Below are 15,632 nucleotides of genomic sequence, written 5' to 3' on the forward strand. Positions count from 1 at the left end.
AGACCAAAACCTTACTGTTTTCATAAACAGTTGACGACATAAATAATTCATATCCAGAAAGCCTGATTGTGTTCGTTAAGTTCGGCTCGCAAATGACGATAATGGGAAACATATTGGCGTACACGAAGCGACGGAAATCCGAAAGGCGCGCTCTGAGTCCGCGCGCATTCTACTGGAAAATAGCTGCTTGTCCGACGTCTTCCCTAAAAGACCGCGGCTGTGGAGCCATGATCTACTCAAGGGTTGCAAGCACCGGACTTAGAGCGTCCAGTACTTGAAGCGCACTTCTGGCAGACGGTGTGTGCATGTTGCTTAGCAACACGCGAATGGCATTCATTAAAGGCCTAATAAGTGCTATCACTTGCTCATCTGTTTTCCGCGACTCCTCGGATACAGCACCTTGCTGCACTGGGGGCGGCTTCTGCTGCGGCTCCTCTGGCGGTCGTGTACGTGGAAGTGGCGGCCATTCCTTTGTGGAGAGAGATCGGGCAGTTCTCTCCCTTCCAACATCGGTGTTCGGAGGGCTGGAAACTTTCGCTGGTGATGCTGCTTGACGAGTTGACTGTTCCTGAAAACTTGATGTTTTCTGTCGTGAAGACCTTCGACGGTGACGTCGTCTTCGCCGTACTTTCACAGCAGCCTCTTTGTGGGTAGAGTTGTCTCTCACCATTTGTTTAAGAATGGTGATCTCTTTCTTGATCTGGGGACAGTCTTTGGAGGAGGCGCAGTGATCACCCTGACAGTTAGGGCACTTCAACTTGATTGCGCTGCAGTTGTCTTCTGAGTGGGGTTCGGCACATCGAGGGCACACGGCCGAATTTCTGCAGACACCCTTCACATGGCCTATCTTCTGACAATTGTAGCATTGCATTGGTCTTGGAATAAATGGCCGAACCTGATGGCGAAAGTGGCCGACCTTCACGTAGGGTGGAAGGCAGTCGCCTTTGAACGTTAGTCTCACACAACGTGTGTTGCCGAGGCGACAAACATGCACAATGACGTTGCGTTCACTTGCTGGTTTTATAAGAACTGGGAGGTCTGCATTAGGAATTTCATTGTCAATGTCATAGATGACTCCTGTTATTGTGGCACCATTCGTTGGCATGATGGATCGGACCTTGATGTTTCCCAGCTGCGTTACATGTTGTAGTATGGTCAGCGCGCTCGGGTTCATCACATCGATTGCCAGGATGTTTCGCCTAGTGTTTATCCTGACATCCTTGATCTCGTTTGGCACAGTGTTTTCGAGATACACGGAGAGTGCTTGCCTGTTGAGGACGCGCAGGTTGTCGGTAGCGTTCTGTGGCACAAACAGGATGGAGTGAGGCCATCATTGAGGCGCTGTTTTCATAGTGTTCGAGCTGGACGCCGAAGATGAGTTGATAATTCTTCGTTTGGCCTTGCGGTACTGGACAAGTCGAAAGCTGTCTTCCGAGGACTCGTCACCTGATGCGGAGTACATCTCTGTGTCCTCGCTACCACTCGATGTATTTCCTCGCTTCCTCGAACCGATGTCCGCGGGTGAACGGGAACCGGGAGGATCCTCGGGGTGTTGCACATCCATCACCGCGATGGAGGGGGCGGTAGACCCCACAGGTGCAGTGAGAAGTCCAGAAAGGCACAGAGACGGGCGAGATGTGTTCCGCAAGAGAAGCACTTCGTCTTCTATATTCACAAGATACAGACTGTCCATTACAGTGGGCAGCATGCACGCCTGCTCCGGTGAGTTTATGTGCAGAGAATTTTCTTCTGCTCCAACAGGCGAGGTTTTTGCCACCACATTAACAAACGTGAGCTTGAATACAAAACTTTAGATCCGGCGCAGATTACTGTGTGTTACGGAATACAAAAAAACAAAACTCACGTCTGCCCGTAATGGGCAAGTATACCTTGCAGTGGCGTAGCCAGGAATTGATTTGAAGGGGAGAGGGGGGGGGGGGTGCGAATGGTGCCTGGGCAGGCGAGTTTTGTCGCATGTCGCTTTATGTCCCATTTCCTGATACGCGGAAATTCGAGACACGGGAAGGAAAGGGAGGACAAGCCCGTTGTACCCCCTCTGCCCCCAGCCATATGACGGCGCACCTGACAGCTTGCATTTCCCGCAAAGATATATCGCTTTGCACTTCCTTACCATGATTTTACATATTTGTGCTGTACATTCTTTCAGCGCCCAAAATGTCGAAGGCGACTTCAGTCTACGCGGACTTCATAGCGGCAACTACACTTGCTTCGACAGGTGACCTTGTTTTAGCTGTGAAAGAAGCTGTTGGTAACTCATTGGATTGTTTAACCACGTAAGCATTTCTATGCTTACCCAACGAGGAACCCGACCGTCCATCACACGAGAAGATCTCTTTCAAGATAGGGCCTGCATCAGCGAGCGAATTGAACTTCGTGCTGTATCTCGCTTTAGCGCGAAATAAATGGTGAGAACACAGCGCGCCGAAACTATAAGCGCTCGGCGCGCTCGGTGCCCATCGCAGTGTCGCCTTCAAGATAGGGCCCACGCGTCTCTCTTCAGCGCAATGTAAGCGGAGAGAACACAGCACACACGAAGCTATCAGCATTCGGCGCATTCTGTCCCCATCTCAGGTCGCTTTGAAGATAGGGCCGCGCGGCCGCAACATATAGAGCCGGCTCCGGAGTACGACATGTCATGGTGGATTCGACGCAGATGGATAAGACGCGGAAGAGCTCTAACAACTTATACTGTCTAGTGCCGTCACCTGCAACCTGGCGCCGTCACCTGCAGCACTTTCCTGGCGTCATCAATCCACTTTGCGTCGCCGTCTGCCGTAGTTCGTATAGTCGCAGCGCAGTCGTATATACTGGTCTGATCAAGTGTCATAAGATTGATAATGACAGCGGGCTGTGTAGAAATGAGCAAGCGGCACAATGCTTACGTATATTTACACAACTCCCAGAGGAGTTTCTGCTCAAATATTTATTTTGGTATTTCGCTGGGTAATACGATGAACCAAGTCTTAACATAAAAATATCAGTCAGATATCAAAAACAATCCAATTCCGAGTGGCAAGAGCGAGGACTACACTATGTGGAAAACGCTCCCACGCATGCGCTGTTGTTCCTGTAATGCATGGTGGAACATTTTCTAAAATGTCCAATATAGTCCAATTTTTGAAAATGTGCACCAAAGAAAGAATTTGGCTTGACTCAGCCGCAATATTCAGAGGTTCCAACTCCGAAGGCTTCTTCTATCTCGTGTAGAAAGTTATACCCCTGTATGTATCAATACACAGTGTGACTGAGGCACAATTAAAAGTGTGGAGGTGAGCGTGACCTACCCGCCAGAACAACAGGATGCCATTTTCGAAGCCGAGTTGGTGATTTCTGGCGCCTTCTAGGGGCGCTATATGGATGTTATATAGTGCACTGAGGTTCAAACTATGCACACGACCTTCTCGGAAGCTCTTAATTTGCTCGAAAATCATCGAAGGTTATTCACAGCTCATAGCTATAAAGCAAAGTGTTTGCTATGCCGGTGAGATAGAATGCGACATGCGCAAGTTTTGCACATTCGTCCCAGTGGTAAAGGAACTTACGCGCCCGTACAGCACCAACCACTCTTCAACTTCGTCACCACGAAGTCTAGTGGATCCTGCGGAGGGGTGGTAAACGTCCAAGAACACAGCCCCAGCGCAGGCAAGGTGGATGTCGCGGTATTGGCCTCCTGGTCTTCCGACATGGTAGAGTGCAGTTGGTAGAGGCGGCGTCCTGTGCAAAGCTTCAGGCACGTAGTGTAGTTCAATCAGGACAGGTAATGGTAACGAGAGAACTGGGGAACCGTACAGCACGCTACTCCACTTGTGAGACAAGGTTTCGGGCCGTCAGACCTTTCTTTATTCTCTCAAGGGCCCAAAATGGTAGTGATGAATACGTACAGATGAGAAGATGAAGCGAATGCATGGTACGCACAATATATATATATATATATATATATATATATATATATATATATATATATATATATATATATATATACGCATATATGTATAAATATTTCAGCTGAAGCCGCAGTGGTAGGCAGTCTCTCTTTCTCAGCAGATTCTTTATATTTTAAATATGAATTTGAATAGTTTGCTGAGCTGGATATGTTATAAAAGTGGTGTTATAAAAGTTATAAAGTTGGCCTGATGCTGTAGTGCTCTTTGTGTGACTGGAGCATGGCCGTAGTCGCTTTTGCGCCATTAAACACGAATCAACTATATATATATATATATATATATATATATATATATATATATATATATATATATATATATATATATATATATATATATATATATATATATATGCGCGCCGCATACCATGCGTCTCGTCTCGAACATTTTGTTTCGACCGTGGACTATTTGGACATGAGATCATTATCCCTTCAGAATTGATCCAAGAGGCTATGTGAACAGGACATATTCTGTGAAATCAAAGTGCGCACTCACGCAAAGCAAAAGCGTTTTTTTTTCTCTGGTTGAAGGATGAGGGACTTGGCTTTTTAGTTACACTTGTTTGAGAAAGTCACTTAGCCCTCTTGAGTATGCGCAAGCACACAAAAAAATCGCTTTCTGATTTCCCTACAAGACTTTCCGTTCATGTTGGCATTCGCTTGGGAAGTTTACATTTATGTGTTCTGCTCCTTTTAGCTGCCATAGTACAATTCTGTGGGTTTTTTATTTCTTTATTTCTAGGGTGGCTGTCTTCTCTTCGCCGAGCACGTCGGTCACAAGAAGGGAACATTCGCCAGGTTTCTTCAAGACATCATGACTCCGTACACCAAGAATCTTGCTGGTGGCTGCCACCTGAATCGCGATAGCGAGACTTTGCTTAGAAAAGCCGGGTTCTCTAATGTGACCGTCCATACTATTGACTTGAACATACCAGTGGTGCTCAGCCACACCATCTATGGCACCGCAATAGTGTAATAGTATATGCATATAAATTGGTAAGGCTATTTTTCGTTCAATCGTTATTAACCAATCAATATGAGGCGATCTTCCCCGTGTATTAAAAGCCAAAGTAATCATGCTGAAAGGACATGTCGTAGCTGTGTGACCCGCCAAGATATCGAAAAAACAGCTGGCTAAACTGTAGCCCGCAGCACTGATACAAAACCGAATACAGGAATTACATGGAAGCAAGACCCAAAACCGAAAGACAATGGAATTTATTTATTTTTTTCAACCACCTTTGGCATTCCTTAACCAGACTTCTGTGTACGAGCTACCTTAAAATGTGAGATTTTGCATGCCAATCTACGTCCGTGCTGTGCCAGAAAGTGGATACGTCTATCAGATGTTCTAGGCATTGTGCTCACGCTATATTTTGCGTTTCTAAGAAATCCTATAGAAAGAGCGCGAGCTTTTTTTTACATGTGTGATTTGAGAGGACCAATATCTTTTAAGGAGATAAGGGTTAGTCGCCAAGGCAGAAAAGGCATGGTGTTGAGAACTGAGGGATATTTATTGCCGCATAAGGGCTCGCGGAACAACTAGGGCTCATTGCTTGGTTGGACTCGCCATGGTTGCTTAGTAGTTGTGGTATTTGGCTGCTAAGCACGAGGTTACGGAATCAAATACCGGCTATAGCGGCCGCATTTTAATGGGGGGGAAATGCGAAAACACCCGCGTACTTAGATATAGGTGTACGCTAAAGAATCTGTGGAACAAATTTCCGGAGTCCCCCTCTAATGCCTCATTATCAGATCGTGGTGTTGGCACGTAAAAGCCCATAATTTAATTCTTTTTTTATGCTTGGCTGCGCCGGGAGCAAATGGGTTCTCTAGCGATGACTGCACTGCGCCCCTCCTCCTTTGGAAGGCATGTACTCCACCAGGGAAATGTGCTAATACTCGCTGTAGTACTAAAGGTAATCTCACATCGTGTCTGCTTTCAAATAACCAAGCACATTTGGTCCAGTTAGACCAAGAGGATGCCTCACTCAGGCGGTAATAGTTACCTATGTTGTCAAGCATGTGGCACTTCCGTCGCGGTTGTTATGGACACGGCTGGTCAGTTGTGGGTTCTGAATCTACACGGGCTGGTGTGGTGCTGCATGCAGAAGTCGTGCGACGTGCACACGCGAGGCCGCAGGGCCTATTTAGCACTCATGACACTACATAAGGTGGCCTATGGAAATCCGCTGAGAAACGCGCATCACCCTATCCCGAACCAGGTCACGGAGTCCTTGCAAGAAAGCGCAAATGTCACAATTGCTTTCTGTTTGACAGCCGGTGTTACAAACGTCAGTGCTGACTTCGTTCTGCCTTAATGAGTCCCTAATGCTGTCTTGCAGTTTGGTGGGCAAACACAAAATTGCCAGTTGGCAAACTTGACGCCCAGCAGGGGAAGTAGAAATAGCCTGCGCGCCATCTTCCATAATGTTGTTGACATGACGGAAGGGTTAGAAAGCGCTAATAGTCGCCTTGTTAAGAGACACATAGTTCCCGACGACGCGTTCACTCGAGAGCGATGCAAATAATATGAGCCTACATCATGAAAAAATATTTTCATGGCCTCAAACGATAGAGAAAATGCGGAGATACGCATGCCTCTCGGCCGCTATTGCATATGGCTCAGTTTGTGTAAAGAAAGCTTGTGTAATGTGTTAGTACTCACCGTCTTACTCAAAGCGTTGACGCAGCGACACGATGCCTGCTCGCGTCTGCTTTCCTTCTTCAGCGTTCTTCTCAGAATGGGGGTTGTGAGAGTGCATATGGGTTGGTGTCCCGTCTGGCGAAGTTCATTTGAAACACTGTCTTCACTTGTTTCAGTCTTGTTTCACAAATATGATTTACTGCTTTAGGGATGTCATATTGGAATGTAGTCACTTATGCATAACCAATTTACATTTACAAAGACGTGCGAGAGATCATTGAAGCGCAGGCTATCTGGCGGAATAGCGACACGTGTGTTAGTGCCCCTTCGATCGGCCTGTTAGATAAGGAGACGGCTTTTTCGGATGGATAAGATTTGAATAGGGTGGCGCCACTGTGCATGGTTTATATAGGTGTACTTCCTGAAAATCAAGTTGTTGAAGTTAGCGCATTGTGTTGTCGTCTCCCTTCCGTCCTTGTTTGCAGGCGCTAAATATGCTTTCAATGTACCAACATGCCCAACAAATGGCAATGCTACATTTGAAGTTCCCTTTAATTTGTTTGAGCTCAGAAAATGAATTTAGAACATTTTGGAATATTCGAGCATGTCCGCTCGGACGACATTGATGCTTGACAAAGCTAATCTCTTTTCATAAAAATAATAAAAATAAAGTGCTTTTATAGGAGCCCCCAAGGTAAATAATGGTTGCGGCACTTAATTGCTACAAGCCAGCAAACAAAGCTCAGAAGTATGTTCACCTTAAGGATTGTTCTTAAGAGTGTGTGTGTATGTGAAATAGGAGCAGGAGGCGGAGAAGGATGAAAAGGAAGGAAGGAAAGGTAGGGAGCTCAACCAGACGCACGTACGGTTTGCTACCCTACACACGGCAAGTCGTTTATGAGAAGAAAAGAAAGGAGAGGGAGTGAAGTTGGGTGACTGCATGTAACGAAGAGGTGGCGAGTGGAGCCCATGCAGTGATAGGTGATGCCAGCAACACAAACAATGGACCTGCACTTCTGCGCAGAATTCCATACACGACGACCGCATATCACATGTACACGCATGCATCTCTCGCTATTTTAGGCCTTTTTGATTCCTTCAAAAGAAATAAAGCGAGGAACCATATCAGGAATGAGTGGTGAAGCTTTCGCGCTCTATTGCGCCACTTACGAAATAATTTTCGCATACGTTGAAATCTTTTGCGTATTTTGAGGTATGAGGTAATGAAATACAACCTTACCAGGTGGAATGTACAGGCGTGGCTACTGTTAGTGGGAGTACAGAGAGTCGTGGCATCGCTCGGCAGAGAGCCCAACCGCCGGTGACACATGAACTCTTGCACGCAGTCGCAATCAAAGCGATTGGCAAAAAACCCGGCGAATGGTCTGCTATGGTGAGTCATCTGCCAAGACTTCACGAGGAACCTCCGTGGAACGATGGCACGAGGTCATGTGTTTCCGCTAGCAGTGACCGTGCCTGTATGTACATTTTCCAAGCCACCTTACCTTTACCGAAGCAAAATCACTTAAATTTTCCCTCTGCGTCCGGTACTTACAGCTGCGAACTAGTGAAGCAATTGCGGCCAATATTATCTTCTATTGAAGAAGCTGCGTAAACCGGCGCTACATTACAGGCCATGCAACTGGATATTTCGACTATACAGCAATGGAGGAGGTCAACATTTGATATACTACCCACTTCGGTGCTTTTTGGAAAATAAGAAGGCTTGCGCATTCAGTACACTTATGAATTACTTATATGAACGTGTATGGTAAGTCCCCAGACTTGAGCGATCTCTGCTACGCAGCTTCAAGTGGCACGGAGCCTCGTGCCAGTTCAGGGTCACTGAATAATGGGGAAAGAACTTGTACTCAGCCTCACAAATGTTTTCCACGATTCCACCTGCGTTTCGGTCGTCTTAGAAGCGCGAAGCATGCTTTCATCAGAGACCTAATAGTCAAAGCATATCTCTCACACCGTTCAGCATCCCTGTTGCCCCTGACTCATATGGTGACGATATGCACATGTGGAAATGGACTTATGCATGCTACAAGAAGACGCACCTCTGCCGTGGTTAGTTTTCCATTTTCGTTGCCCAAGTGCTCTTTTCTTCCAGGCTACCTTTCTCCTGTTGCGCCTGTTCAATGGCTTATCTAGTAAAAACAGCAAACTTAATTCAGCTGGCTGCAAACAGCGAGCATGCAAATGATAGTACATGTATTTGCTTAAGGGTCTCTCACCATGTTTGACTATTTCAAACAAACAAGCGTAGCTTATACATGACATCACGTGCTGAGAATCATTCGGCAGCACATTACGCCACCACCGAAAACAGCTAACACTTCTAACCAGACGGCGCGCATCCACGTTCTGTAGAAAGCGCGGCTCCGAGCCACGGACATTAACCCAAATGCTTATTCCGCGGAGCCGCTCGCACGTTTTCACGGCACACCTCAGTTGACGCGTTTCGAAAATGCGAGCGTCTCTGGCTAGGTGTCAGTAGCTATCGGCACTTACCTGGTTTCTGTACTCATTCTGGCCTAACAACGCATGGTGCGCGAAAGTAGCCGAACACCTTAACGGAACAGGGCAGGCCCGTGCAGGTACGGGGCGTACCTGCCATGCATTTTAGGAACTGTTTATGTACCTTTTTCTCCATAACCGTAAAAGTTACAACAGTTCTTATAATATCATTGAGATCGGGAGCTTTTCCTCCTTTTACTATAGCAGATTTACAATTTATATTGCCATGCATGTCTATTGTTATTTTTTTACTGCAGGTACTTAATTATCACTCAGTACTTGGAATTAAATTTCGTGTTGAACAAATGTCTTTAATTCTACAACAATAATTATGCTACAGTATTTTTCTCAGTCTCTGGTCTCAATACTGGCTGAAATTTATGTTATTAGCGCAAGCGGTTGCTGAGATAAAGGGACATATGCAATAAAAAAATAAGTACTGAGATATATTTCGTTTTAAGTTGAAAAGGGGCATATTACAAAAGTGCAATGAAAGAAAAGCAAATTGACGAACCGTTTCAATAGGCACCAGTCAGATACTCGTCCACAAAATCCCCTTTTTTTATGTGTGATTAGACGTCTTGCCCTCCGATACTCTATTGTCAACTGTTGTGCAGCTCTGTCAGCGAAGTATTGCCAACTCAGGTCAATGTGGCGTTGCCCCCGCACTGTGTAGCACCCCGGTTAAATCCGAAATGAGATCAGTACATTGGCTCGGGCTATACTGCCATCATTTAATGTGAGCACAGCATCAAGCATGGATATTTTCGGTGTTTGATGACCATGGAAAACATTTTTTTGGACTGCGTTCCCACACAACATTGTTGAAAGACTCGCAGGGGTCTTGCGTTGTCCCATGGAAGCATTTAGCAAGTAGCTCGGACTTAGCCAGCTGCTGATAAATGGGCTTCGCATCCTCAGGAACTGCTGCTCGAAGGTGTTTCTTATGAATATGTGGTTCATCATTCAACTGGGCTCTGTGGAATTTTCTGCCGGCATCGGCGTTTTTCGGATAAAGGCCGTGGGATGGATTGGTGTCCGCGAGTGCTATGCTAATATATGTGGCCCAGACAGCCTTTCACATGTACTGTAAGGTGCCTGTATTTATTGTATCAGCCAAACCATAGTGGTTCTGGAGTTTGTCAATGAAGGCATCGCTCCGACGTTCCCGGCGAGATATGCAATTCTTGTCAGAAAGCTTGAAGCCTTTGCTTTCTTTCTTCAGTTTCCGCAGTCTTGTGCCAGACGAATTGTTTAGCATCTTTAGCTGTTCACGGATACATTCGGCAGAAGGCTAGCAACAGGGGCGTGGTGGGCCACCCTATAGGTTTCAGAATATATCATTTTTTGGCGAAAAGAAGTCGCGCTGAGACAAATAAACGATTGATTGTTGTTCAGAAAAGGCCGCGGATTTCAAGTTGTGCCAAATGCCAAAAATGATCGTTTTCCATATTTTTGCCTACCCTGTTCCCTTAAGTAAAGAAATGAAATTATACGTGCCTTTGCGAATCTCTTCTCAGCACGTGTCACCATACACGAGTGAAGCGGTCCCTTCCGAAGCTGTAACCATATTAATTTTATCGCGGTTTGCATTATCTATCTATCTATCTATCTATCTATCTATCTATCTATCTATCTATCTATCTATCTATCTATCTATCTATCTATCTATCTATCTATCTATCTATCTATCTATCTATCTATCTATCTATCTATCTATCTATCTATCTATCTATCTATCTATCTATCTATCTATCTATCTATCTATCTATCTATCTATCTATCTATCTATCTATCTATCTATCTATCTATCTATCTATCTATCTATCTATCTATCTATCTATCTATCTATCTATCTATCTATCTATCTATCTATCTATCTATCTATCTATCTATCTATCTATCTATCTATCTATCTATCTATCTATCTATCTATCTATCTATTGTAGCTTCTTACAACAATGCACCGGCCCAAGTTGTCTGATAGCTCGGGCCATAGGTGTGGGCTCGCAGTGGTGATTTCTTCAGGGTCGTTGCACCATCTTCATTAAACCTGTGCCATCCGACTGTCTTCGCGCCGTCGTCGCGACGCCATCGTCATCACGCAGACTTCGTGATACATTTTTCGGAACGCCTTTGTTGCTATTACCTTCCTCGTCATCCCAGTTTCCTAATACCGTTTCCACACCACCGTCGTCATGCTGTCTCATTACACAATCGTCGTCATCAGTAAGTCGTGATACTGTTTTGATAACGTGGCCGTCGTCCCATCGTAGTTCTTCTAACTTCACCATCAGACTCTCTAATGCCACCGTCGCCAACGCATCCTCGTCGCACAGTCATAGTCAGACTACCTTCATCACTCCATCGACATCAATCACTCTTCGTCGTTTATAGTATTCGAGCTCCCGTCATTCATTCGTGAACACGCCGCCTTTGTCACACCATAGACGTCACTGCGGCTTCGTCGGACAGCTGCTTTAATGCCTTCGTTAAATTACCATTAATGACTGCCTTACTGTTGTAAACGCTTATGACAAACAATGGCTGGGATGCGTGTTCTGAGCCCGCAATATTTCGCGAGCATGAATGTAGGTCGAATTCGCAAAGACACAGTTACAAATGCAAACGTTATGTGAGTTTTGGTGCCAAAACCGCGTTCTAGATTATTAGGCACGCCGTAGTGGGTGGACTCCGGAAATTTTGACTATGTGGGTTTCTTTAACGTGCACCTAAATCTAAGTACACGGGTGTTTTCGTAGTCTGATTCGTAGTCTGAGTCGTAGCATGGGTGCACTCCAATATATAAAAACACCACAGTACTTTCCACGCAAAAAATCAGACTACGAGGGAGATTATTGAGGCCTTCTATATCAGAAAAAAAGGGTCGAGTTGTATAAGCATGCCATCGATAAACTTGCATGATAGTGAATTTGAATTTTTAGGCCGCTTCATAACCTAGCATTAGATTAAATGGTGTTTCGTGTTTTTTGCCTACGCACTGATAATGATGCCATGGACGGGAGAGCACGTGGCGATGGGTTGTGTACATAAGTGTGTATATGCCTTCGAATAAAGTTAGTTGTGAGTTCAGCGCTGTCCTGTGTGTTTCCTGCCTTCTGTCATCATCTTATTGCGCTGCCCCTTCAAGATGTTCATCGAAGGCTGCTCGTTTCTCGGGGGAACGCACAACGCGTGGCCATCCAATGGGTTTTACGAGACTGAACTGAACGGAAACGAAGCCGGCGCAGCGGGCGCGAAACCCTTCCCAACCTTCCCTTCCCTGGTGGAAGCGGAACACCTCTGATTGGTTGCGCGCGTCGAGTTTGCGCGCAACCAGTCAAATGGTCATATTGTGGGTGCTTTCCCACAGCTGCTCTGCACTGGGAGCTACTGTTTTTCTGTTTTTTTTTGCGTTACTACATCGCCAGTGAAATTGTGAGCCGGTGCAAGCATCCCTTGAAAAAAATATATTACCTGAACACCGTTTGCTCTGTCAGTGTTGGGCGAAAGGTAGGGGCAATCAAGTTGCGCCACAACGCGCTCCTTTTTCTGGTTTCTTCTTTATCCTGCATACATGGGTAATCATAGTAGTGAGCCTTACAAAAATAAACAAAATAGAACTCAAAATGCTTGGTATAGGGAATATACTACCGGAACCAACCGAAAAATGAGCTTGTTTATTGTTGGTTATCGCATGTACGTAAGCCGGCATACATGTTTTAGGATGGACCAGGTGGGAGATTTCAAAGTAGGAACTGGGTCCCCTATTAGTAGTGCATAGTAAGAGTATCAGTGGAGCAAATAGTAATGGTAGTGGCACGAATTGTGAAGAAATAGCACATGCAGGGATAAAGTTATGAAGAAAAACGAAATAACTAAATAACTGTTCGAAGTAGCGACATAAGAAAATGAAATTACCCTTATATAAACAACAGAACAGTACTAAGAAAACACAATTGCCTAGAAGTAAACAAAAGACAAATACATAATTCACATAACATACATGGCATAACATTACATAATTAAATAACAATAGCGAAATGTTTTAGAGTATCATGTATCGACAATGGAAATATACTATATTGGGATACCCCATATGCAATACAAGAAAGCACATTAGACATTCTACAAACCCTACAACTTACAAATAATCATAACAACAGGTTAGAGCAATAAAAAAGAAAGAGCGGAAAAAAGATGCCGAGACTGGTACACAAAATAATTTTTTAAGAAAGGTAACTTGACCATTCTACTGTAGACAATGATTGGAGCGATATAGTGGATCGTCCTCTTCAACGCTTTTGCTCGTGTCTTCGGCTGATGCAGGGAGTCCGTGCCATGCTCTAATGGTCAGTCCCAAACGCCGGCAACTAATAAACGCATTTACACTATCAATGATTTTTTCGCGTTCTGCAAAAAATAATGTAATAAAGCAGATGATTCAATACAAGCACTTTAAATGGCAAGATACTAAAATTTGTCCTAGAGTTATTTCGTTGCTTTAAGTCTTGTTCATATTGCACGAATACATACGTAATAAAACACGAAAACATTTCTCCATACACTAAGTAAGATACAATAGGCCAGCAGCTTTCCTGAGCTGCCAGGTTAAGGTAAATGTATGGTACAAGACTGCAGTTTGGTACTTCAATAAGAAAGCTACCAGCGCACCGTTTTCCTTTCTTTGCAAACATCTGCTACTTTGACAGTCTCTATCTATCTAGCCGCCTAAGGTTTGGCACTCTTATGGTCGTTTATTTAACTTGGTGTGTACCGAAATTGGAATATTATGAGAAGAGCATATGGTGAACATAAATGATGGATCATGACATAAATATCAGGGCATGCGTGTCATGTAGAATATGAAACAGCCACCTATGTCCTGGTCCTCTCATAGTCGTTTCGTTAATTTGGCATGTAATAAAATTGGCATATAATGTCTAGAGTGTATGACCAACATGAATGGTAGGTCATGACACGAATGCCATGAGATTCGTGTCATGACCTCCCGTTTATGCGCGTGATACACTCTTGTCGAGTATGCGTAATGTGGACATACCAAGTTAATGAAATGACGTTAATGAAATGACAAACAGGTAGGGGTCTGTTTCATGACCTACATGCCAAATATGTCATGATATTCATGTCATGACCGATCTCTTGTGTCCGTTATGCAGTGTTGTCATATTATGTGATTTTGGTGCATACCAAGGCAACGAAACAACTTTGTTAGGACCAAGACGTCGGCGGCTAGATAGATACTGTCAAAGGAGCAGATGTTCGCCAAAGAATGCTTCACATTTAAAAGTGTCAGTAAGTTATAGAACAACATGAAAGTTGTTTCCAGAAAAAAGTTCAGTATCTCTTTCGCGTGGCAATATATCAGCGACATCACGACTGAATGATGTGGAAGACCAAGTGTGGTACAATTATTACATTTAATTTAGGCGAAAGGTTGTAATACACATTTTCTTCTAATTGCATTCGAATGAATGCCAGTCCCCATAATGGCTGCGGGCATATTTAGAAAGATTGCAGATCAAGCCACGGCTGTCAAAGAGTAAATTTTATATGAAAAAGAGAGAAAGGTTGTTCTCCGGGCGATGTATCTAGCCTGCTACTCCTATACGGGGCGAGGGGTTTCGAAAATGCACGGAGAAACCGAGGTCGACTTCACGTGACTATGCTATAGCACAATGTGCGATTACGCACACGTTGTCCAATACGCGCATGTGGACTATGCGCACTCTACATGCAGCAGTAACTGTCCACAAAAAATTTTCTCGCGCAAATACATTTCGCATTATCGGTCGGGTACGTTTTAGAGACGAACATTCGAGCCAGTCGCTCAGTGGAGATTTTATGGCAAGTTAGGCAAGGTCAACCCCATCTCCATGCGCCCAAAATATCCTCTTCCAAGAATAGGTGAGGGTCCTGACTGCATACAATACACATTAGTGCCCTTCGCTCTACCGCATACTGAGGGCACACACAAAGTATGTGGTGCATTATTTCGGGAGTGGGACAGAACCTACAGTGAGGTTAGCGTTCCTGTCCAATCTTATGAAGGTATTGGATATTGTACACACCACCGAGCCGTAATTAATGGATCAATGTTTCCCGGCCTCACCAGAGCTCAAGTACAAGCCTTAATCCCGAACCAGTGTCAAGCTTCTGAATACAATCTTGCCAATGGTTGGGGTCATCCCATTGTCATACGATAGACATGGACCGGGCGCTCGTCTGGTTGACCTACCTGCCTTTCCTATCCATGCTCTTTCTCTCTCTTTTTAGATGGAGCTTTTTATCGAGGCGTTGGGTGATGGAGCTGTTTATCATAGCGGGGGAATGTAATATTTATTACCATGTGTGCTTTCTTTGCCTCTGCGTCAGCCTCCTGATTTCCACCTATTCCGCAGTGACTAAGAATACACTGTAGCGTGTTGGTATGTCTAGATGGAGACGGCTCAGCAAGTAGAGTAAGCCAGAGGACTGAAG

General features: G+C 44.8%; 1 protein-coding gene across 1 annotated transcript in view; it reads left to right on the forward strand.

Annotated features, from left to right (window-relative positions):
- Positions 1 to 4,937, forward strand: part of LOC135913855 (thiol S-methyltransferase TMT1A-like) — a 75,084-nt gene extending 70,147 nt beyond the window's left edge. The window contains exon 3 of the mRNA XM_065446553.1: positions 4,704 to 4,937. Coding sequence (XP_065302625.1) covers positions 4,704 to 4,937 — 234 coding nt within the window. The remainder of the gene's footprint in view (positions 1 to 4,703) is intronic.
- Positions 4,938 to 15,632: the final 10,695 nt, after the last annotated feature.

This window comes from Dermacentor albipictus, chromosome 5 (assembly GCF_038994185.2).
Source record: "Dermacentor albipictus isolate Rhodes 1998 colony chromosome 5, USDA_Dalb.pri_finalv2, whole genome shotgun sequence".
Lineage (NCBI taxonomy): Eukaryota > Metazoa > Arthropoda > Arachnida > Ixodida > Ixodidae > Dermacentor > Dermacentor albipictus.